We start from the raw sequence: 26,461 nt of genomic DNA, 5'->3' as shown, positions 1-26,461 counted from the left end.
ATAATTAATATTATATTTATTATGATATTTTTTTTGGGGGGTGGGGGCATTTTAAACACAATACAACCACACGTGGATACAGTACAATGCCATTAAAATCATTGAGGATGACAAAAAAGTTAAAAAATGTATTTCCATTGTGGTCCTCTTGAAAATATATGAAAACAAAATACACACAAGATTATAACATGAAAACGAAATACATCTCAAATACATCTCATCAACAGGGAGGAAAGAGTAATAGGAATAAAATAGATGACCAAGTAACGTTCATTGATACAATTATACTTTCTTTTAGCCTGTGTAGTTTTAAAGAATTTTGCACATAAACCATTTCTTAAAGGGAAAGTTCACCCAAATTACAAAAATACACATTGGTTTCCTTACCCTGTAAGCAGTCTATGGACAAGGCATGACAGCAATCCATGATTTGGTTAAGTTTCCCTGGCACTGTTTCCACATGCTAAAGTGGAAACAGTCCTACTCAAGTCCTACTCAAGTCATGAGACCGATATTAGCATTTTTCGCGCATCATGTTCAAATCATCCGAAAGTGTCTTAAATTGATTGTGAAGCTCAACAAAGTCACTTATAGATGTTTTGAATATGATGCGCGAAAAATTATAATATCAGTCCCATGACTTCAATGGGATTTGTGGCACAAATGCATTTGGAAACAGTCCCAGGGAAACTAAACCAAAGCATGGATTGCTGTCATAAACAAATATGTTATTTTGTCATTTGGGTGAACTATCGCTTTAAAGTTTATCTTAAAACTCCCTTGCATAGGGATGGATTTTATATGGTTTGGTACACCATTCCATTCCTCTGCACCAGTGTTAAGGAAAGAGCTTTATCCAGCCATGCTCCTATAGTGCGGCGGTCTGATATTGGCAACACTGGTTCTGGTGTAATGGCTATGAGAGTCTCTAATGAAATTAAAATAATCAGACAGGTAACTGGGGGCAAGGTCATGTATAACTTTAAAAACCATCAACAGTTTTTGATCTGCACCACCCAGAGATCAACTGGATGCCAGTTCCGTTCCCTGAAATGATTAGGACAAATGTGCATCCTAGGGCTGAGCTTGAGTATAATTCTCATCAGTTGGTTTTGGGCCATTTGAAGTTTGCCCTTCAGATTTTTTTTTATGCCACTGGACCATGAGATAGAAGCATAGTCATAGTGGCACTGGATCAGAGATGTTGCCAGGGTCCACATAGTAGGCTACTGTTTAAGAGAGGATGCTAGTATGTTGCTTTGTATGGAGAGCGCTAGCTACAAAAGTTGTGGCTAAGCTAAATGACCATATAATCATTATTACTAGTACTGTATAAGAGCAGAGGACGCCACATTGCTAGGCTATATGTGGAAAGCGCTAGCTTCACATTTTATGGATAAGCTAAATTACCTACAAACATACTGTATTATTACTAGTTCTGTAGAAAGGATGCTACGTTGCTATGAGTGGAAAGTGCTAGCAACACAGGTTGTGGCTAAGCTAAATGACCATATTATATTATTACTTGTCCTATATAAAACAGGATGTTACGTTGTTAGTGTGGAAAGTGCTAGCTACACGGGTTGCGCTACGCAAAATTACCAAATTATCATATTATTACTAATAATGTATAAGGGTGCTGCATTGCTTTGTGTGGAAAGCGCAAGCTTCACAGTTTGTGACTGGGCCCATCTGTTAGTGTAACTGGGAGCAACACCTCTCGCCTCTATCTCACTTGTGTGTCATTCCACCTGTCTCGACGCCCCACTGGCCTTCTCAATTCTCCATATTCCCCTCTTATCCCTCTCCCCTTCATTCATGGCTTTCTCTACCAATAAACAATAAAATACGAAAGGAGAGCGGACAACTTTGGAAAAAAAGTCTACACATACTCAAGATTCCCATTAAGATTCAGTGCAATGCAACCATAGTTGGGTTCAAATACTATTTTAAATCATTTCAAATACTTTATCTGGGCTTAATTGGCCTTGCCTGGTGGTGCACTACAATAGTGGCAAAAGTGCACTCCAGATAGGCTAAGGAAAACGCTAAAAGTATTTTTAAAATGTCAAATAGTATTCGAATCCAGGTCTGAATGCAACTTGCCTAGTCACCTTACAGTGCATTCGGAAAGTATTCAGACCCCTTGACTTTTTCCACATTTTGTTACGTTACAGCCTTATTCTAAATTTGATTAAATAGTTTTTTCCCCTCATCAATCTACACACAATACCCCATTATGACAAAGCAAAAACAGGTTTTTAGAAATTTCTGCAAATTTATAAAGAAAATGCTAAACTGAAATATCACATTTACATAAGTATTCAGACCCTTTACTCAGTACTTTGTTGATGAGGGAAAAAAAACTTGGCGCCGACGAAGATTGCGGCCTCGCGACTAGCTCTTAGGAAACTTTGCAGTATTTTGTTTTTTTATGTATTATTTTTTACATTATTAGCTCAAAGTGTTTTGTATCATTACATACAGCCGGGAAAAACTATTGGATATCAGAGCGGCGATAACTCACCAGCATTACGACTAGGAAAACGACTTTCCCGAAGCAGATCCTTTATTTGCTCTCCCCAGGGCAATTGAACCGATTCCAGCGGCTGACCCAAAACATCGCCGGTGGAGGAGAGGTACTCGGAGCGGCCTGCTGGTTCAACTTAGGAGGCGCGCACACCACCCACCGCTTCCAAGTATACTACTCGCTAATGTTCAGTATTTGGATAACAAAGTTGACGAGCTCAGGGCAAGGATTTCTTTCCAGAGAGACATCAGGGCCTGTAACATACTTTGTTTCACGGAAACATGGCTCTCTGGGGATATTCTGTTGAAATCGGTCCAGCCAGATGGGTTCTCAGTTCATCGCGCAGACAGAAATAAATATCTCTCCGGGAAGCAGAAGGGCGGAGGTGTGTGTTTCATGATTAACGACTCATGGTGTAATTCTAGTAACATACAGGAACTCAAGTCCTTTTGTTCACCCGACCTAGAATACCTCACAATCAAATGCCGACCGTATTATCTCCCAAGATAATTTTCTTCGGTTATAGTCACGGCCGTGTATATTCCCCCTCAAGCCGATACCACGATGGCCCTCAAAGAACTTCACTGGACTTTATGCAAACTGGAAACTACATATCCTGAAGCTGCATTTATTGTAGCCAGGGATTTTAACAAAGCAAATTTGAGGACTAGGCTGCCGAAGTTCTATCAACATATCGACTGTTGTACTCGGGCTGCTAAAATCCTCGACCATTGCTATTCGAACTTCCGGGATGGTTATAAGGCACCTCCCCCACCCTCCTTTCGGCAAATCTGACCACAACTCCATTTTGCTCCTCCCTTCCTATAGGCAGAAACTCAAACAGGAAGTACCCGTGCTAAGGACTATTCAACGCTGGTCTGACCAATCGGAATCCACGCTTCAAGATTGTTTTGATCACGCGGACTGGGATATGTTCCAGGTAGCTTGCGAAAATAATTTAGATGAATACACTGAAACGGTGACTGAGTTTATCAGGAAGTGTATAGGAGGTGTTGTGCCCTGACTATTAAAACCTACCCTAACCAGAAACCGTGGATAGATGGCAGCATTCGCGCAAAACTGAAAGCGTGAACCACCACATTTAACCATGGCAAGGTGACTGGGAATATGGCAGAATAGAAAACAGTGTAGCTACTCACTCCGCAACGCAATTAAACTGGCAAAACATCAGTATAAAGACAAAGTGGCAACGGCTCAGACACGAGACGTATGTGGCAGGGTCTACAGACAATCATGGACTACAAAAGGAAAACCAGCCACGCCGCCGACACTGACGTCTCGCTTCCAGACAAGCTAAACACCTTCTTCGCCCGCTTTGAGGATAACACCGTGCCACCGACGCGGCCCACTACCAAGGACTGTGGGCTCTCCTTCTCCGGTGGCTGACGTGAGTAAGACATTTAAGCATGTTAACCCCCGCAAGGCTGCCGGCCCAGACGGCATCCATAGCCGCGTCTTAAGCGCATGCGCAGACCAGCTGGCTGGTGTGTTTACGGACAAATTAAATCTCTCCCTATCCCAGTCATCTGTCCCCACATGCTTCAAGATGGCCGCCATTGTTCCTGTACCCAAGAAAGCAAAGGTAACTGAACTAAATGACTATCGCCCCGTAGCACTCACCTCTGTCATCATGAGGTTCTTTGAGAGACTAGTCAAGGATCATATCACCTCTACCTTACCTGTCACCCTAGACCCACCTCAATTTGCTTACCGCCCCAATAGATCCACAGACGATGCAATCGCCATCACACTGCCCTATCCCATCTGGACAAGAGGAATACCGATGTAAGAATGCTGTTCATTGACTATAGCTCAGCATTCAACACCATAGTACCCTCCAAGCTCATCATTAAGCTTGAGGCCCTGGGTCTGAACCCCGCCCTGTGCAACTGGGTCCTGGACTTCCTGACGGGCTGCCCCCAGGTGGTGAAGGTAGGAAACAACATCTCCACTTCGCTGATCCTCAACACTGGTGCCCCACAAGGGTGCGTGCCCAGCTCCCTCCTGTACTCCCAGTTCACCCATGACTGCGTGGCCAAGCACGCCTCCAACTCAATCATCAAGTTTGCAGACGACACAACAGTAGTAGGCTTGATTACCAACAATGACGAAACAGCCTAAAGGGAGGAGGTGAGGGCTCTGGGAGTGTGGTGCCAGGAAAATAACCTCTCACTCAACGTCAACAAAACAAAGGAGATGATCGTGGACTTCAGTAAACAGCAGAGGGTGTACCCCCCTATCCACATCGACGGGACCGCAGTGGAGAAGGTGGAAAGATTCAAGTTCCTTGGCGTACACATCACTGACAAACTGAAATGGTCCACCCACGCAGACAGTGTGGTGAAGAAGGCGCAACAGAGCCTCTTCAACATCAGGAGGCTGAAGAAATGTATCTTGGCACCTAAAACCCTCAAACTTTTTCAGATGCACAATTGAGAGCATCCTGTCGGTGCAGTCACCGCCTGGTATTTCAACTGCACCGCCCGCAACCGCAGGGCTCTCCAGAGGGTTGTGCGGTCTGCCGAACGCATTACCGGGGGCAAACTACCCCCCCTCCTGGACACCTACAGCACCCGATGTCACGGGAAGGCCAAAAAGATCATCAAGGACATCAACCACCCAAGCCACTGCCTGTTCACCCCGCTATCATCCAGAAGGCGAGGTCAGTACAGGTGCATCAAAGCTGGGACCGAGAGTATGAAAAACAGCTTCTATCTCAAGGCCATCAGGCTGTTAAATAGTAAAAACTAGCACATTGGAGGCTGCTGCTGCCTATTGAAATCACTGGCCACTTTAAGAAATGGAACACTAGTCACTTTAATAATGTTTACATATCTTGCACTACTCATCTCATATGTATATACTTTATCCCGTTGCGACGACCACGAAGATCCATCTGCCAGCCCCGGCCCGCTAGCACACGCAAACTACAACTGTGCTCCCTGCTAGCTGTGCTGAAGCACCAATTTGAACTGCTCTCAGACTCACATATTGCTGTTCACTGGACCTTATGATCACTCAGCTGCACAGCTGATGCCTGTTGGACTGTTCCTTTACACGGTACCCTGTCCTGTTTATTCTGTTTAGTCTTAGCCCAAACGTTATCGCTATTTCCAGTTGTGTCTTAGCTCTCTCTAATAACACCTGTGACTGCTTTATGCCTCTCTCCCATGTCAATTATGCCTTGCCTATTGCTGTTTGGGTTAGTTCTTATTATACAATTTCAATGTAGAACCCCTAGTCCCTCTCAAACTGCCTCATATAGTTCCTTTGTTCCTCCCCCCATACACGCCGAGACCGGCTCAAATCGATGCCTCCAATGACGCTATCTCTTTCATTGTTACCCAACGCTTAGGGTTACCTGAACTGTACTCATATCCTTCCATATCCTTTTCTGTACATAATGCCCTGAATCTTTTCTACAACGCCCGGAGAACTGCCCCCTTTATTCTATGTACCCAACGCACTAGAAGACCAGTTCTTAAAGCCTTTAGTCGTATCCTTATTCTAGTCCTCCTCTGTTCCTCTGGTGATGTAGAGGCTAACCCAGGCCCTGCAGCCCCCAGTATCACTCCTACTCCCCAGGAGCTATTATTTGTTGACTTCTGTAACCGTAAAAGTCTTGGTTTTCTGCACATAAATATCAGAAGGCTCCTTCCTAAGTTTGAGTTATTCACTGCGTTAGCACACTCCGCCAACCCTGATGTTCTAGCAGTGTCTGAATCCTGGCTTAGGAAGGCCACCAAAAATTCTGAAATTTCCATCCCCAACTATAACATTTTCCGTCTAGATAGAACTGCCAAAGGGGGTGGAGTTGCAATCTACTGTAGAGATAGCCTGCAGAGCTCCATCATACTATCCAGGTCTGTGCCCAAACAGTTTGAGCTTCTACTTCTAAAAATCCACCTTTCCAGAAATAAATCTCTCACTGTTGCCGCTTGCTACAGACCCCCCTCAGCCCCCAGCTGTGCCCTGGACACCATATGTGAATTGATTGCCCCTCATCTATCCTCAGAGTTCGTACTGCTTGGTGACCTAAATTGGGATATGCTTAACACCCCGGCCATCCTACAATCTAAACTAGATGCCCTCAATCTCACACAAATTATCAACGAACCTACCAGGTACAACCCTAAATCCGTAAACATGGGTACCCTAATAGATATCATCCTGACTAACTTACCCTCTAAATACACCTCCGCTGTCTTCAACCAGGATCTCAGCGATCACTGCCTTATTGCCTGCGTCCGTAACGGGTCCGCGGTCAAACGACCACCCCTCATCACTGTCAAACGCTCCCAAAAACACTTCAGCGAGCAGGCCTTCCTAATTGACCTGGCCCAGGTATCCTGGATGGATATAGATCTCATTCCGTCAGTAGAGGATGCCTGGTTGTTCTTTAAAAGTAATTTCCTCTCAATCTTAAATAGACATGCCCCATTCAAAAATACAGAACTAAGAACAGATATAGCCCCTGGTTCTCCTCAGACTTGACTGCCCTTGACCAGCACAAAAACATCCTGTGGCGTACTGCATTAGCATCAAATAGCCCCCGCGATATGCAACTTTTCAGGGAAGTTAGGAACCAATATACACACGCAGTTAGGAAAGCAAAGGCTAACTTTTTCAAACAGAAATTTGCATCCTGTAGCACTAACTCCAAAAAGTTTTGGGACACTGTAAAGTCCATGGAAAATAAGAGCACTTCCTCCCAGCTGCCCACTGCACTGAGGCTAGGACACACTATCACCACCGATAAATCTACAATAATCGAGAATTTCAACAAGCATTTTGCTACGGCTGGCCATGCTTTCCACCTGGCTACCACTACCCCGGCCACCAGCTCTGCACCCTCCGCTGCAACTTGCCCATGCCCCCCCGCTTCTCCTTCACACAAATCCAGACAGCTGATGTTCTAAAAGAGCTGCAAAATCTGGACCCCTACAAATCATCTGGGCTAGACAATCTGGACCCTTTCTTTCTAAAACTAGCCGCCGAAATTGTCGCAACCCCTATTACTAGCCTGTTCAACCTCTCTTTCGTAACGTCTGAGATCCCCAGAGATTGGAAAGCTGCCGCGGTCATCCCCCTCTTCAAAGGGGGTGACACGCTAGATCCAAACTGTTACAGACCCATATCCATCCTGCCCTGCCTTTCAAAAGTTTTTGAAAGCCAAGTCAACAAACAGATCACCGACCATTTCGAATCCCACCGTACCTTCTCCGCTATGCAATCCGGTTTCCGAGCTGGTCATGGGTGCACTTCAGCCACGCTCAAGGTCCTAAACGATATTATAACCGCGATCGATAATAGACAGTACTGTGCAGCCGTTTTCATTGACCTGGCCAAGGCTTTCGACTCTGTCAACCACCGCATTCTTATTGGCAGACTAAATAGCCTTGGTTTCTCAAATGACTGCCTCGCCTGGTTCACCAACTACTTCTCAGATAGAGTTCAATGTGTCAAATCGGAGGGCCTGTTGTCTGGACCTATGGCAGTCTCTATGGGGGGTGCCACAGGGTTCAATTCTTGGGCCGACTCTTTTCTCTGTGTATATCAATGACGTCGCTCTTGCTGCTGGTGACTCTCAGATCCACCTCTACGCAGACGACACCATTTTGTATACATCTGGCCCTTCATTGGACACTGTGTTAACAAACCTCCAAACGAGCTTCAATTCCATACAACACTCCTTCAGTAGCCTCCAACTGCTCTTAAACACTAGTAAAACTAAATGCATGCTCTTCAACCGAACGCTGCTTGCACCCGCCCACCCGACTAGAATCACTACTCTCGACGGGTCTGACCTAGAGTATGTGGACAACTACAAATATCTAGGTGTCTGGTTAGACTGTAAACTCTCCTTCCAGACTCACATTAAGAATCTCCAATCCAAAGTTAAATCTAGAATCGGTTTCCTATTTCGCAACAAAGCCTCCTTCACTCATGCTGCCAAACATGCCCTCGTAAAACTGACTATCCTACCGATCCTTGACTTCGGCGATGTCATTTACAAAATAGCCTCCAACACTCTACTCAGCAAATTGGATGTTGTCTATCACAGTGCCATCCGTTTTGTCTCCAAAGCCCCATATAATACCCACCACTGTGACCTGTACGCTCTTGTTGGCTGGTCCTCACTACATATTCGTCGCCAAACCCACTGGCTCCAGGCCATCTATAAATCACTGCTAGGCAAATCCCGCCTTATCTTAGCTCATTGGTCACCATAGCAACACCCACCCGTAGTCTGCGCTAAAGCGGGTATATCTCACTGGTCATCCCCAAAGCCAACACCTCCTTTGGCCGCAATTCCTTCCAGTTCTCTGCTGCCAATGACTGGAACAAATTGCAAAAATCTCTGAAGCTGGAGACACTTATCTCCCTCACTAACTTTAAGCATCAGTTGTCAGAGCACCTTACCGATCACTGCACCTGTACACAGCCCATCTGAAATTAGCCCGCCCAACTACCTCATCCCTATATTGTTATTTATTTTGCTCATTTGTACCCCAGTATCTCTATTTGCACATCATCTCTTGCACATCTATCATTCCAGTGTTAATACTAATTGTAATTATTTTGCACTATAGCCTATTTTATTGCCTTACCTCCATAACTTGCTAAATTTGCACACTGTATATTATATGTATTTCTGTTGTATTTTTGACTTTGTTTTGTTTTACCCCATATGTAACTCTGTGTTGTTGTTTTTATCGCACTGCTTTGCTTTATCTTGGCCAGGTCGCAGTTGTAAATGAGAACTTGTTCTCAACTGGTTTACCTGGTTAAATAAAGGTGAAAAAAAACAACAACATTTTTTTATAATATTCTACTGTATCTTAGTCCATGCCGCTCTGTCATTGCTTGTCCATATATGTATATATTCTTAGATTCCATTCCTTACTTAAATTTGTGTGTATTGGGTATATGTTGTGAAATTGTTAGATTTTACTTGTTAGATAATACTGCACTGTCGGAGCTAGAAGCACAAGCATTTTGCTACACCAGCAATAACATCTGCTAAACACGTGTATGTGACAAATAAAATTTGATTTGAAGCACCTTTGTCAGCGATTACAGCCTCAAGTCTTCTTGGGTATGATGCTACAAGCTTGGCACACCTGTATTTGGCAAGTTTCTCCCATTCTTCTCTGCAGATCCTCTCAAGCTCTGTCAGGTTGGATGGGGAGCGTCGCTGCACAGCTATTGTCAGGTCTCTCCAGAGATGTTCGATCGGGTTCAAGTCCGGGCTCTGGCTTGGCCACAGAAGGACATTCAGAGACTTGTCCTGAAGCCACTCCTGCGTTGTCATGGCTGGGTGCTTAGGGTCGGTGTCCTGTTGGAAGGTGATCCTTCGCCCCAGTCTGAGGTCCTGACCGCTCTGGAGCAGGTTTTCATCAAGGATCTCTCTGTACTTTGCCCTGTTCATCTTTCCCCTCGATCTTGACCAGTCTCCCAATCCCTGCCGCTGAAAAACTTTCCCACAGCATGATGCTGCCACCACCATGCTTCACCGTAGGGATGGTGCCAGGTTTCCTCCAGACGTGACGCTTGGCATTCAGGCCAAAGAGTTAAATCTTGGTTTCATCATACCAGGAATCTTGTTTCTCATGGTCTGAAAGTCCTTTAGGTGCCTTTTGGCAAACTCCAAGCGGGCTGTCATGTGCCTTTTACTGAGGAGTGGTTCCGTCTGGCCACTCTACCATAAAGGCCTGATTGGTGGAGTGCTGCAGAGATGGTTGTCCTTCTGGAAGGTTTTCCTCCACAGAGGAACTCTGGAGCTCTGTCAGAGTGACCATCGGGTTCTTAGTCACCTCCCTGACCAAGACCCTTCTCTCCCGATTGCTCAGTTTGGCCGGGCGGCCAGCTCTAGGAAGAGTCTTGGTGGTTCCAAACTTCTTTCATTTAAGAATTATGGCGGCCACTGTGTTCTTCGGGACATTCAATGCTGCAGAAATGTTTGGGTACCCTTCCCCAAATCTGTGCCTCGACACAATCCTGTCTCGGAGCTCTACGGACAATTTCTTTGACCTCATGGCTTGGTTTTTGCTCTGACATGCACTCTCAACTGTGGGACCTTATATAGACAGGTGTGTCCCTTTCCAAATCATGTCCAATCAATAGAATTGATCACAGGTGGACTCCAATCAAGTTGTAGAAACATCTTAAGGATGATCAATGGAAACAGGATGCACCTGAGCTAAATTTCGAGTCTCATAGCAAAGGGTCTGCATACTTATGTAAATAAAGTATTTTAATTTGTAATACTGTTTTTGCTTTGTCATTATGGGGTATTGTGTAGATTGATGAGGACCTTTTTTTATTTAATCCATTTCAGAATAAGGCTGTAACGTAACATAATGTGGAAAAGGTCAAGGGGTCTGAATACGTTCCGAATGCACTGTACATACAGTGCTGTGAAAAAGTATTTTCTCTCTCAAATTGTTGATACTGAATGTTATCAGATCTTCAACCAAAACCTAATATTAGATAAAGGGAACCTGAGTGAACAAATAACACAACAATTACATACTTATTTCATTTATTCCATAAACAAAATAATGCAACACCCAATGCCCCTCTGTGTGAAAAATTGCCCCTTACACTCAATAACTGGTTGTACCACCTTTAGCTGCAATGACTCCAACCAAACGCTTCCTGTAGTTATTGATCAGTCTCTCACGTCGCTGTGGAGGAATTGTGGCCCACTCTTGCATGCAGAACTGCTGTAACTCAGCGACATTTGTGGGTTTTCAAGCATGAACTGGTCATTTCATGTCCAGAAAGAACATCTCAATTGGGATTAGGTTTGGACTTTGACTAGGCCATTCCAAAACTTCAAATTTGTTGCTTTTTAGCCATTTTCATGTAGACGTGATTGTGTGTTTTGGATATTGTCTTGCTGCATGACTCAGCTGCGCTTCAGCTTCAGCTCCTTTACATTTACATTTACGAGACGCTCTTATCCAGAGCGACTTACAGTTTGTGAGTGCATACATTATTTTTACATACTGGCCCCCCGTGGGAATCAAACCCACAACCCTGGCGTTGCAAACACCACGCTCTACCAACTGAGCTACATCCCTGCCGGCCATTCCCTCCCCTACCCTGGACCAATTGTGCGCCGCACCATGGGTCTCCCAGTCGCGGCCGGCTACGACAGAGCCTGGATTCGAACCAGGATCTCTAGTGGCACAGCTAGCACTGCGATGCAGTGCCTTAGACCACTGCGCCACTCGGGAGACTTGGGAGCTCACAGACGGATGGCCTGACATTCTCCTGTAGAATTCTCTGATAAAGAGCAGCATTCATGGTTCCTTCTATTAAGGCAAGTCATCCAGGTCCTTAGGCAGCAAAGTGTCCCCAAACCATCACACTACCACCACCATGCTTGACCATTGTTATGAGGTTCTTACTGTGGAATGCAGTGTTTGGTTTTTGCCAGGCATAATGGGACCCATGTCATTCAGAAAGTTATACTTTTGAATCATCGATCTATAGATAATTCTTCCAAGAGTGTTGATGATCATCCAGGTGCTTTCAGGTGCTTTTTGGCAAACTAGAGTCAAGCCGTCTGTCAGCTGAAGCGTAGCTGGGTCATGCAGCAAGACAATGATCCAAAACACTCAATCAAGTCTAAATGAAAATGGCTAAAAAGCAACACATTTGAAGTTTTGGAATGGCCTAGTCAAAGTCCAGACCTAATCCCAATTGAGATGTTATGGCAGGACTTGAAACGAGCAGTTCATGCTTGAAAACCCACAAATGTTGTGGAGTTAAAGCAGTTCTACATGCAAGAGTGGGCCAAAATTCCACCACAGCGATGTGAGAGACTGATCAACAACTACAGGAAGCATTTGGTTGGAGTCATTGCAGCTAAAGGTGGCACAACCAGTTATCGAGTGTAAGGGGGCAATAACTTTTTCACACAGGGGAATTGGGTGTTGCATAACTTTGTTGATTAAATACAGTTGAAGTCGGAAGTTTACATACACTTAGGTTGGAGTCATTAAAACTTGTTTTTCAACCACTCCACAGATTTCTTGTTAACAAACTATAGTTTTGGCAAGTCGGTTAGGACATCTACTTTGTACATGACACAAGTAATTTTTCCAACAATTGTTTACAGTTTATTTCACTTATAATTCACTGTATCACAATTCCAGTGGGTCAGAAGTTTACATACACTAAGTTGACTGTGCCTTTAAACAGCTTGGAAAATTCCAGAAAATGATGTCATGGCTTTAGAAGCTTCTGATAGGCTAATTGACATCATTTGAGTCAATTGGAGATGTACCTGTGGATGTATTTCAAGGCCTACCTTCAAACTCAGTGCCTCTTTGCTTGACATCATGGGAAAATCTAAAGAAATCAGCCAAGACCTCAGAAAAAAAATTGTAGACCTCCACAAGTCTGGTTCATCCTTGGGAGCAATTTCCAAACCCCTGAAGGTACCACGTTCATCTGTACAAACAATAGTACGCAAGTATAAAAACCATGGGACCACGCAGCCGTCATACTGCTCAGGAAGGAGACGTGTTCTGTCTCCTAGAGATTAACGTACTGTGGTGCGAAAAGTGCAAATCAATCCCAGAACACAAAATAGATGCATCATGAGGAAGGAAAATTATATATTGAAGCACCATCTCAAGACATCAGTCAGGAAGTTAAAGCTTGGTCGCAAATGGGTCTTCCAAATGGACAATGACCCCAAGCATACTTCCAAAGTTGTGGCAAAATGGCTTAAGGACAACAAAGTCAATGTATTGGAGTGGCCATCACAAAGCCCTGATCTCAATCATATAGAACATTTGTCGGCAGAACTGAAAAAGTATGTGCGAGCAAGGAGGCCTACAAACCTGACTCAGTTACACCAGCTCTGTCAGGAGGAATGGGCCAAAATTCCCCCAATTTATTGTGGGAAGCTTGTGGAAGGCTACCCGAAACGTTTGACCCAAGTTAAACAATTTAAAGGCAATGCTACCAAATACTAATTGAGTGTACAGTGGGGAAAAAAAGTATTTAGTCAGCCACCAATTGTGCAAGTTCTTCCACTTAAAAAGATGAGAGAGGCCTGTAATTTTCATCATAGGTACACGTCAACTATGACAGACAAATTGAGAAAAATAAATCCAGAAAATCACATTGTAGGATTTTTAATGAATTTATTTGCAAATTATGGTGGAAAATAAGTATTTGGTCACCTACAAACAAGCAAGATTTCTGGCTCTCACAGACCTGTAACTTCTTCTTTAAGAGGCTCCTCTGTCCACTCGTTACCTGTATTAATGGCACCTGTTTGAACTTGTTATCAGTATAAAAGACACCTGTCCACAACCTCAAACAGTCACACTCCAAACACCACTATGGCCAAGACCAAAGAGCTGTCAAAGGACACCAGAAACAAAATTGTAAACCTGCACCAGGCTGGGAAGACTGAATCTGCAATAGGTAAGCAGCTTGGTTTGAAGAAATCAACTGTGGGAGCAATTATTAGGAAATGGAAGACATACAAGACCACTGATAATCTCCCTCGATCTGGGGCTCCACGCAAGATCTCACCCCGTGGGGTCAAAATGATCACAAGAACGGTGAGCAAAAATCCCAGAACCACACGGGGGGACCTAGTGAATGACCTGCAGAGAGCTGGGACCAAAGTAACAAAGCCTACCATCAGTAACACACTACGCCGCCAGGGACTCAAATCCTGCAGTGCCAGACGTGTCCCCCTGCTTAAGCCAGTACATGTCCAGGCCCGTCTGAAGTTTGCTAGAGTGCATTTGGATGATCCAGAAGAGGATTGGGAGAATGTCATATGGTCAGATGAAACCAAAATAGAACTTTTTGGTAAAAACTCAACTCGTCGTGTTTGGAGGACAAAGAATGCTGAGTTGCATCCAAAGAACACCATACCTACTGTGAAGCATAGGGGTGGAAACATCATGCTTTGGGGCTGTTTTTCTGCAAAGGGACCAGGACGACTGATCCGTGTAAAGGAAAGAATGGATGGGGCCATGTATCGTGAGATTTTGAGTGAAAACCTCCTTCCATCAGCAAGGGCATTGAAGATGAAATGTGGCTGGGTCTTTCAGCATGACAATGATCCCAAACACACCGCCCGGGCAACGAAGGAGTGGCTTCGTAAGAAGCATTTCAAGGTCCTGGAGTGGCCTAGCCATTCTCCAGATCTCAACCCCATAGAAAATCTTTGGTGGGAGTTGAAAGTCTGTGTTGCCCAGCGACAGCCCCAAAACATCACTGCTCTAGAGGAGATCTGCATGGAGGAATGGGCCAAAATACCAGCAACAGTGTGTGAAAACCTTGTGAAGACTTACAGAAAACGTTTGACCTGTGTCATTGCCAACAAAGGGTATATAACAAAGTATTGAGAAACTTTTGTTATTGACCAAATACTTATTTTCCACCATAATTTGCAAATAAATTCATTAAAAATCCTACAATGTGATTTTCTGGATTTTTTTTTCTCATTTTGTCTGTCATAGTTGACGTGTACCTATGATGAATATTACAGGCCTCTCTCATCTTTTTAAGTGGGAGAACTTGCACAATTGGTGGCTGACTAAATACTTTTTTTCCCCACTGTATGTAAACTTCTGACCCACTGGGAATGTGATGAAAGAAATAAAAGCTGAAATAAATCACTCTCTACTATTATTCTGACATTTCACATTCTTAAAATAAAGTGGTGATCCTAACTGACCTAAAACAGGGAATTTTTACTAGGATTAAATGTCAGGAATTGTGAAAACTGAGTTTAAATGTATTTGGCTAAGTGTATGTAAACTTCCGACTTCAACTGTAAATAATGTTAACTGTATCTAATATTAGGTTTTGGTTGAAGATCTGATATCATTCAGTATCAAAAATATGCAAAAATAGAGAAAATCAGAAAGGGGGAAAATACTTTTTCATGGCACTGTATCTACCTCTATCACTCCAGTATCCCTACACATTGTAAATATGGTATTGGAACTAACCCTGTATATAGCTTACTTACTTTCTCGTGTTTTCTTATTTTTATTTCTCGTGTTTTTGTTTTACCTTAAGTTATTTTTAGTACTACATTGATATTGATTACTGCAAATCAAATAAAAAATCAGATTGTATTGGTCGCATACACATGTTCAGCAGATGTTATTGCGGGTGTAGCGAAATGCTTGCATTGTTGGGTTTTGAGCTTGCATTGGCATTTCACTGTACTTGTGCACGGGACAGTCTCACTTACTTATGCCCTCCCAAGAAGGAGCTTTTGGGAGATCCCTCTTCGTAATCCATCTGCAAGTCCTAGGAGAAATTAAGACGGTTACAAGACAGAAGCCTTATTTCATTTCACTTTGCATGTTCCAGTCAGAAAGTCATTATAACTGCATGATGATGAGTATTAGAAATGAGAAATAAATGAATAAGGTTGGACCGAAATGAAATGTTAAAGTTCCATCTCCTTTGAGTGATAGGTGATATTGAGGTTTTGTTGTGCAGAGGTGCTATGTATACTGTAATTCAAGTCGAAATGCAATGTAATTGCTTTTTGATTTATTCAGTTGGTGAACTTCTATTCATTGGCATTCCCTATGGCAGTTTTTCATTCATGCATGCAAATACATCATACCTCTTAATAATAACATTCATTTAATTGGTTAAGCACGTAATGGATACCGATTGGTGGATGAGCTGTTTGTTTAAATTTCAACAAAAGACATGTTGGTTGACACTTCATTTAATGGCAGCTACTGTATATGAACCAAACATAGCTGTTTATGCTGGACACAATCCTTGTCCTTACTGGTTATGACAATGGTCAATATAAAATAATTTTAAATATTTACTGTATAAATTTGAAAAGATAAGATGCACCCAATAAGATACATAATTGGTTAGACCACAGCCTTAAACTCAGGAAATCAAGTATGACAAAACTTAAAACATAGTATTAGTTGATACAACTAAGTATTTTAAGTGGGGTAACTCATCTTTTAAGGTTTAATTTCTAGGAACTCTAATTGAGGTATCACCAACATGTCAAAAGGAGACAATCGCTATAAGGTGAGACGTTATGAGGATTTAGTACAATGATGACAAATGACCAAGGTCGACAATGACACAGCAACTCAGAAATAATGCAGATATCTAATACAGGACATAGTTTACAGTCAGAACAAAACAGGCTCTGCGGTTTTAATTCAGCTTTAAACTACAGTTTTCTTTGAAAGATTAAACTTTGCTTAATAAATCATAAAAGCTGGGAAATTCTGTCAGTTTAGTCTGAAGAGGCTATAGTGTAGGAGGGGTGAAATACATGGCAAAGGCCTTTTTAACCATTTTCTCTGAGCTTAAACTCTATCTTTACAGTAAAGACTGGATAAATTGTGTGGATGACACATCTGTGTTAATCAGATCTACCACCCTGAGCCACCTTCTGCCTTTGGAGCGGAACTCTCAGTCATGCAAAACCACATCGATTTATTCACCCCTAGATTACCAGACGAAATTTCGTTATTCACCGCTATGCGTTCTGCTGAGGGAGGGATTTTCAGAGAGGGAGGGGGAGAGAGGGAGGCAGGGTGGGAGAGAAAGAGAGAGAGATGGAGGGAAGGAAGCTCTAGAGAGAAAGAGAGCGGGAGAGAGGGAGGGAAGGAGAGTTGACAGAAGATCCCAGGCTTTCCGGCTCAGTGACTCTGTCACCTCTCTGCCCTCCTCTATCCCTCGCCTCTCATCTCTCCGTCCTCCCCCTTGTCTGAGTCTGCCATCTTTGCGAGGGCGATGCGCTTTGATAACTGTTCCGTTCCTTCCCCTATGATAACTGTCTCTTAGTCACACAGAGATTCCAGGGTTGTGTCTCAAATGGCATCCTATCCCCTATATTGTGCAGTAAAGTAGTGCACTATTGGGAATAGGGTGCCATTTGGGACACACACATGATGTCAGCCTTGAACCCAATGTACACAGAATCTCAGAGGGTGCATTTAAGAAACTGTTTAGCTACCATCTTTAGTACCTACGTGATGACACAGCAAATAATTGCTATATATATGTACAACTAAAACATATACAGTGGGGGAAAAAAGTATTTAGTCAGCCACCAATTGTGCAAGTTCTCCCACTTAAAAAGATGAGAGAGCCTGTAATTTTTCATCATAGGTACACGTCAACTATGACAGACAAATTGAGAAAAAAAAATCCAGAAAATCACATTGTAGGATTTTTAATGAATTTATTTGCAAATTATGGTGGAAAATAAGTATTTGGTCACCTACAAACAAGCAAGATTTCTGGCTCTCACAGACCTGTAACTTCTTCTTTAAGAGGCTCCTCTGTCCTCCACTCGTTACCTGTATTAATGGCACCTGTTTGAACTTGTTATCAGTATAAAAGACACCTGTCCACAACCTCAAACAGTCACACTCCAAACTCCACTATGGCCAAGACCAAAGAGCTGTCAAAGGACACCAGAAACAAAATTGTAGACCTGCACCAGGCTGGGAAGACTGAATCTGCAATAGGTAAGCAGCTTGGTTTGAAGAAATCAACTGTGGGAGCAATTATTAGGAAATGGAAGACATACAAGACCACTGATAATCTCCCTCGATCTGGGGCTCCACGCAAGATCTCACCCCGTGGGGTCAAAATGATCACAAGAACGGTGAGAAAAAATCCCAGAACCACACGGGGGGACCTAGTGAATGACCTGAAGAGAGCTGGGACCAAAGTAACAAAGCCTACCATCAGTAACACACTACGCCGTCAGGGACTAAAATCCTGCAGTGCCAGACGTGTCCCCCTGCTTAAGCCAGTACATGTCCAGGCCCGTCTGAAGTTTGCTAGAGTGCATTTGGATGATCCAGAAGAGGATTGGGAGAATGTCATATGGTCAGATGAAACCAAAATATAACTTTTTGGTAAAAACTCAACTCGTCGTGTTTGGAGGACAAAGAATGCTGAGTTGCATCCAAAGAACACCATACCTACTGTGAAGCATGGGGGTGGAAACATCATGCTTTGGGGCTGTTTTTCTGCAAAGGGACCAGGACAACTGATCCGTGTAAAGGAAAGAATGAATGGGGCCATGTATTGTGAGATTTTGAGTGAAAACCTCCTTCCATCAGCAAGGGCATTGAAGATGAAACGTGGCTGGGTCTTTCAGCATGACAATGATCCCAAACACACCGCCCGGGCAACAAAGGAGTGGCTTCGTAAGAAGCATTTCAAGGTCCTGGAGTGACCTAGCCAGTCTCCAGATCTCAACCCCATAGAAAATCTTTGGAGGGAGTTGAAAGTCCGTGTTGCCCAGCGACAGCCCCAAAACATCTCTGCTCTAGAGGAGATCTGCATGGAGGAATGGGCCAGAATACCAGCAACAGTGTGTGAAAACCTTGTGAAGACTTACAGAAAATGTTTGACCTGTGTCATTGCCAACAAAGGGTATATAACAAAGTATTGAGATACTTTTGTTATTGACCAAATACTTATTTTCCACCATAATTTGCAAATAAATTCATAAAAAATCCTACAATGTGATTTTCTGGATTTTTTTTCCTCATTTTGTCTGTCATAGTTGACGTGTACCTATGATGAAAATTACAGGCCTCTCTCATCTTTTTAAGTGGGAGAACTTGCACAATTGGTGGCAGACTAAATACTTTTTTCCCCACTGTAATAACAGTCAAAAGTTTGGACACACCTACTCATTCAAGGGTTTTTCTTTATTTTTACTATTTTCTACATTGTAGAATAATAGTGAAGACATCAAAACTATGAAATAACACATATCGATTCATGTAGTAACCACAAAATTGTTAAACAAATCAAAATATATTTTATATTTGAGATTCTTCAAATAGCCACCCTTTGCCTTGATGACAGCTTTGCACACTCTTGGCATTCTCTCAACAAGCTTCATGAGGTAGTCACCTGGAAAGATTTTAATTAACAGGTGTGCCTTGTTAATTTGTGGAATTTCTTTCCTTCTTAATGCGTTTCAGCCAATCAGTTTTGTTGTGACAAGGTAGGGGTGGTATACAGAAGATAGCCCTATTTGGTAAAAGACCAAGTCCATATTATGGCAAGAACAGTCCATCATTACTTTAAGACACGGCCTTCATGGTGGAATTGCTGCAAAGAAACCACTACTAAAGGACACCAAAAATAAGAAGAGAATGGCTTTGGCCAAGAAACACGAGCAATGGACATTCGTCAGGTGGAAATCTGTCTTTTGGTGTGATGAGTCCAAATGTGAGATTTTTCGTTCCAACCACCGTGTCTTTGTGAGACGCAGAGTAGGTGAACGGATGATCTCCGCATGTGTGGTTCCCACCGTAAAGCATGGAGGAGGAGTTGTGATGGTGTGGGGGTGCTTTGCTGGTGACACTGTCTGTGATTTATTTAGAATTCAAGGCACACTTAACCAGCATGACTACCACAGCATTCTGCAGCGATACGCCATCCCATCTGGTTTGCGCTTAGTGGGACTATCATTTGTTTTTCAACAGGACAATGACCCAACACACCTCCAGGCTGTGTAAGGGCTATTTGACCAAGAAGGAGAGTGATGGAGTGCTGCATCAGATGACCTGGCCTCCACAATCACCCGACCTCAACCCAATTGAGATGGTTTGGGATGAGTCGGACCGCAGAGTGAAGGAAAAGCAGCCAACAAGTGCTCAGCATATGTGTGAATTCCTTCAAGACTGTTGGATAAGCATTCTGGGTGAAGCTGGTTGAGAGAATGCCAAGAGTGTGCAAAGCTGTCATCAAGGCAAAGGGTGGCTACTTTGAAGAATCTAACATCTATTTTGATTTGTTTAACATGTTTTTGGTTACTACATGATTCCATGTTATTTCATAGTTTTGATGTCTTCACTATTATTCTACAATGTAGAAAATTGTAAATAAATAAAGAAAACCATTGAATGAGTAAGTGTGTCCAAACTATATACAGTGGGGGAAAAAAGTATTTAGTCAGCACCAATTGTGCAAGTTCTCCCACTTAAAAAGATGAGAGAGGCCTGTAATTTTCATCATAGGTACACGTCAACTATGACAGACAAAATGAGGGAAAAAATCCAGAAAATCACATTGTAGGATTTTTAATGAATTTATTTGCAAATTATGGTGGACAATAAGTATTTGGTCAATAACAAAAGTTTCTCAATACTTTGTTATATACCCTTTGTTGGCAATGACACAGGTCAAACGTTTTCTGTAAGTCTTCACAAGGTTTTCACACACTGTTGCTGGTATTCTGGCCCATTCCTCCATGCAGATCTCCTCTAGAGCAGTGATGTTTTGGGGCTGTCGCTGGGCAACACGGACTTTCAACTCCCTCCAAAGATTTTCTATGGTGTTGAGATCTGGAGACTGGCTAGGCCACTCCAGGACCTTGAAATGCTTCTTAAGAAAGCCACTCCTTCGTTGCCCGGGCGGTGTGTTTGGGATCATTGTCATGCTGAAAGACCCAGCCACGTTTCATCTTCAATGCCCTTGCTGATGGAAGGAGGTTTTCACTCAAAATCTCACGATACATGGCCCCATTCATTCTTTCCTTTACACGGATCAGTCGTCCTGGTCCCTTTGCAGAAAAACAGCCCCAAAGCATGATGTTTCCACCCCCATGCTTCACAGTAGGTATGGTGTTCTTTGGATGCAACTCAGCATTCTTTGTCCTCCAAACACGACGAGTTGAGTTTTTACCAAAAAGTTATATTTTGGTTTCATCTGACCATATGACATTCTCCCAATCCTCTTCTGGATCATCCAAATGCACTCTAGCAAACTTCAGACGGGCCTGGACATGTACTGGCTTAAGCAGGGGGACACATCTGGCACTGCAGGATTTGAGTCCCTGGCGGCGTAGTGTGTTACTGATGGTAGGCTTTGTTACTTTGGTCCCAGCTCTCTGCAGGTCATTCACTAGGTCCCCCCGTGTGTTTCACGGGGTGAGATCTTGCGTGGAGCCCCAGATCGAGGGAGATTATCAGTGGTCTTGTATGTCTTCCATTTCCTAATAATTGCTCCCACAGTTGATTTCTTCAAACCAAGCTGCTTACCTATTGCAGATTCAGTCTTCCCAGCCTGGTGCAGGTCTACCATTTTGTTTCTGGTGTCCTTTGACAGCTCTTTGGTCTTGGCCATAGTGGAGTTTGGAGTGTGACTGTTTGAGGTTGTGGACAGGTGCCTTTTATACTGATAACAAGTTCAAACAGGTGCCATTAATACAGGTAACGAGTGGAGGACAGAGGAGCCTCTTAAAGAAGAAGTTACAGGTCTGTGAGAGCCAGAAATCTTGCTTGTTTGTAGGTGACCAAATACTTATTTTCCACCATAATTTGCAAATAAATTCATTAGAAATCCTACAATGTGATTTTCTGGAGAAAAAAAAATATTTGTCTGTCATAGTTGACGTGTACCTATGATGAAAATTACAGGCCTCTCTCATCTTTTTAAGTGGGAGAACTTGCACAATTGGTGGCTGACTAAATACTTTTTTCCCCTACTGTATGTACAACTAAATAGAGTTAAAGTCGGAAGTTTACATACACTTAGGTTGGAGTCATTAACACTCGTTTTTCAACCACTCCACAAATGTATTGTTAACAAACTATAGTTTTGGCAAGTTGGTTAGGACATCTACTTTGTGCATGACACAAGTAATTTTTCCAACAATTGTTTACAGGCAGATTATTTCACATATAATTCACTGTATCACAATTCTAGTGGGTCAGAAGTTTACATACACTAAGTTGACTGTGCCTTTAAACAGCTTGGAAAATTCCAGAAGATGATGTCATGGCTTTAGACGCTTCTGATAGGCTAATTGACATAATTTGAGTCAATTGGAGGTGTACCTGTGGATGTATTTCAAGGCCTAACTTCAAACACAGTGCCTCTTTGCTTGACATCATGGGAAAATCAAAAGAAATCAGCCAAGACCTCAGAAAAAGAATTGTTTGGAGGAAAAAGGGGGATGCTTGCAAGCCAAAGAACACCTTCCCAACCGTGAAGCACGGGGGTGGCAGCATCATGCTGTGGGGGTGCTTTCCTGCAGGAGGGACTGGTGCACTTCACAAAATAAATGGCCTCATCAGGAAGGAAAATTATGTGGATATATTGAAGCAACATCTCAAGACATCAGTCAGGAAGTTAAAGCTTGGTCGCAAATGGGTCTTCCAAATGGACAATGACCCCAATTTGTGGGCAGAACTGAAAAAGCGTGTGTGAGCAAGGAGGCCTACAAACCTGACTCAGTTACACCAGCTCTGTCAGGATGAATGGGCCAAAATACACCCAACTTATTGTGGGAAGCTTGTGGAAGGCTACCCGAAACGTTTGACCCAAGTTAAACAATTTAAAGGCAATGCTACCAAATACTAATTGAGTGTATGTATACTTCTGACCCACTGGGAATGTGATGAAAGCTGAAATAAATCATTCTCTCTACTATTATTCTGACATTTCAGATTCTTAAAATAAAGTGGTGATCCTAACTGACATAAGACAGGGAATTTTTACTAGGATTAAATGTCAGGAATAGTGAAAAACTGAGTTTAAATGTATTTGGCTAAGGTGTATGTAAACTTCCGACTTCAACTGTATATGGGTAAGATGTGTGCATAATTGTATCTTTAGATTAGATAAAAGCATCAGCTAAATTTAATATTACAATATTATAATTCCAAAACACCATCTCAGGGCACATTGCTGCTGTATGGCCTAATGGGAAACACTTGACAATAAACCCTTTATAAAAGGGTACCTTTTGTAAAATGTTACCACATCTCAACACATTCATGCAGAGGTTGTGGGGAGGATGTGAGGAGGTTGTGAGGCTAAGCGGAGGCCTGTTTTACCGCGGTGCAGCTGTTGTATGGTTGCTGTATGTACTGTTTGTTACGCAAAGCATCTACGGCGGGCGGTGAGGCAGCACTCCCCTGTCCAACTCGGAGAGACTTGCAGCTCACTACGGTTTGAACGTCCCGATGGGACAAACAATTACACTTTTCTCTATCAACCTCTTTCTCTCAACTGCTCTCTCACTTTCTCAACGTCTCTCCTTCTCAATCTCTCTCAACCTCTGCCTCTACCCCCTCTCTCAAGCTCTCTCTTAACCTCAACATCCCTCTCTATCTCAACCTCTCTCTCTCTGAACCCCTCTCTCTCTCTCTAAACCTCTCCCTTTCTCCACATCTCCATCCCTTTATCTCCATCTCAACCCCTCTTTCTCTCTCATCTCTCCAGCTCCATGTCCTCCCCCTTGTCTGAGTCTGTCATCATTGAGAGGGCTTGCACTTTGATAACCGTCCCCTTTTCTTTCAACCTCTCTCTCCCTCTCCATCTCTTGGAAAAAAGGAGACGTGCCGCATTGTGACAAGGCCTAAAAATAAATCCCTTTTGTGCCCCTGTAAAAAACAAGTGTACGCCAAAAAAATACTTACTACAAAATAGGCCAGGGGACGACTAACATGCGATATTTCTTCATTTAACCCTTTTGGTGATTTTTCCATGCTGATATTACTGCGTTATTTCATCATCCACGTCAAAACCAGGTAGGAATACAAATTGATCATACTGTAAGGTATTCAGGGCATCAATAAATGTGCAGTGATACATGATACTGTAATAACCAAAAGGAACTATAGGCTGCAAACTATATGTTACAAAAGGGAGTATATGTTGCAAGGGCACGGGTTATGTCTTTACATGCAACGACAAGTGAAAGTGTTAAGGAATGCCAACGAAAGCAGCAAGACAGAAGACAGAGGGCTTCACAGAGTGAAAAGCATCCAAACGTAAACTGACAACATATGAACTGCGATGAGGACAAGACAACACAAAACGGAGGTAAAATATGGGCAAAAATAAGAAAAAAGTACCATGTTAGATCTTGCAGTGTAGTATTGTTCTTCCACACAGTCCAAAAAATCATCAGAGTCGGGCTGTTTAGTAGACAGACCAAGAAAATATAGGTTATTCACAGTCCTTGGGTATGAAAAAAAAAAGAAGAAATCACACACACAGTATAAAAAAAAGTTGAAGTGTTTAAGTTGTCCTCCGAAGAGGTGGGATGAAGGTTGGGTCAAAAAATGTATAAACAAATAAAAAACACACAAAGGGTGAGAGACTCAAAAGACTAGCCAAGGTGCCAAAAGAATACCATGCAAGTAGGGCTTCTAAAATAAGTGGCCGACCTTCCCCTCCATCCAAAGCACATCAAAGACAGAAGTAGAGAGAGAGAAATAGTGTGGTATTACAAGCCTATGATTTTGTTGTTGTTGATGAAAAACATTAAAAATACAAAAAATATATATATACAGTGAGGGAAAAAAGTATTTGATCCCCTGCTGATTTTGTACGTTTGCCCACTGACAAAGAAATGATCAGTCCATCATTTTAATGGTAGGTTTATTTGAACAGTGAGAGACAGAATAACAACAAAAAAATCAAGAAAGATGCATGTCAAAAATGTTATAAATTGATTTGCATTTTAATGAGGGAAATAAGTATTTGAAAGATTTCTGGCTTCCAGGTTTCTTTTATACAGGTAACGAGCTGAGATTAGGAGCACACTCTTAAAGGGAGTGCTCCTAATCTCAGCTTGTTACCTGTATAAAAGACACCTGTCCACAGAAGCAATCAATCAATCAGATTCCAAACTCTCCACCATAGCCAAGACCAAAGAGAGGCCAAGACCAATCCTCTCCAAGAGAGGCCAAGACCAATCCTCTCCAAGGATGTCAGGGACAAGATTGTAGACCTACACAAGGCTGGAATGGGCTACAAGACCATCGCCAAGCAGCATGGTGAGAAGGTGACAACAGTTGGTGCGATTATTCGCAAATGGAAGAAACACATCAAAGAACTGTCAATCTCCCTCGGCCTGGGGCTCCATGCAAAAATCTCACCTCGTGGAGTTGCAATGATCATGAGAACGGTGAGGAATCAGCCCAGAACTACATGGGAGTATCTTGTCAATGATCTCAAGGCAGCTGGGACCATAGTCACCAAGAAAACAATTGGTAACACACTACGCCGTGAAGGACTGAAATCCTGCAGCGCCCGCAAGGTCCCCCTGCTCAAGAAAGCATATATACAGGGCCGTCTGAAGTTTGCCAATGAACATCTGAATGATTCAGAGGAGAACTGGGTGAAAGTGTTGTGGTCAGATGAGACCAAAGTCGAGCTCTTTGGCATCAACTCAACTCGCTGTGTTTGGAGGAGGAGGAATGCTGCCTATGACCCCAAGATCACCATCCCCACCGTCAAACATGGAGGTGGAAACATTATGCTTTGGGGGTGTTTTTCTGCTAAGGGGACAGGACAACTTCACCGCATCAAAGGGACGATGGACGGGGCCATGTACCGTCAAATCTTGGGTGAGAACCTCCTTCCCTCAGCCAGGGCTTTGAAAATGGGTCGTGGATGGGTTTTCCAGCATGACAATGACCCAAAACACACGGCCAAGGCAACAAAGGAGTGGCTCAAGAAGAAGCACATTAAGGTCCTGGAGTGGCCTAGCCAGTCTCCAGACCTTAATCCCATAGGAAATCTGTGGAGGGAGCTGAAGGTTCGAGTTGCCAAACGCCAGCCTCGAAACCTTAATGACTTGGAGAAGATCTGCAAAGAGGAGTGGGACAAAATCCCTCCTGAGATGTGTGAAAACCTGGTGGCCAACTACAAGAAACGTCTGACCTCTGTGATTGCCAACAAGGGTTTTGCCACCAAGTACTAAATCATGTTTTGCAGAGGGGTCAAATACTTATTTCCCTCATTAAAATGCAAATCAATTTGTAAAATGTTTTACATGGGTTTTCTGGATTGCTTTGTTGTTATTCTGTCTCTCACTGTTCAAATAAATCTACCATTAAAATTATAGACTGATCATATCTTTGTCAG

The 26,461-nt window shown here is 43.0% G+C and overlaps 1 protein-coding gene across 4 annotated transcripts in view; it reads right to left on the bottom strand.

The window, feature by feature from the left end:
• LOC121572661 (mitogen-activated protein kinase kinase kinase kinase 3-like) overlaps nucleotides 1–26,461 on the bottom strand; it is a 110,203-nt gene that overhangs the window by 18,805 nt on the left and 64,937 nt on the right. For 3 of the 4 annotated variants that reach the window (XM_045205565.1, XM_045205568.1, XM_045205567.1), the window contains 2 exons: nucleotides 24,442–24,504; nucleotides 15,801–15,859 (listed from right to left, as the gene is read on the bottom strand). In XM_045205565.1, the coding sequence (XP_045061500.1) occupies nucleotides 15,801–15,859; nucleotides 24,442–24,504 (122 nt within the window). The remainder of the gene's footprint in view (nucleotides 1–15,800; nucleotides 15,860–24,441; nucleotides 24,505–26,461) is intronic. The other variant, XM_045205566.1, reaches the window with a different exon arrangement.

Source organism: Coregonus clupeaformis, chromosome 20 (genome assembly GCF_020615455.1).
Source record: "Coregonus clupeaformis isolate EN_2021a chromosome 20, ASM2061545v1, whole genome shotgun sequence".
Taxonomy (NCBI): Eukaryota; Metazoa; Chordata; class Actinopteri; order Salmoniformes; family Salmonidae; genus Coregonus; species Coregonus clupeaformis.
The sequence above is the reverse complement of the archived record's forward strand: the minus strand, read 5'-3'. Positions and strand labels throughout refer to the sequence as shown.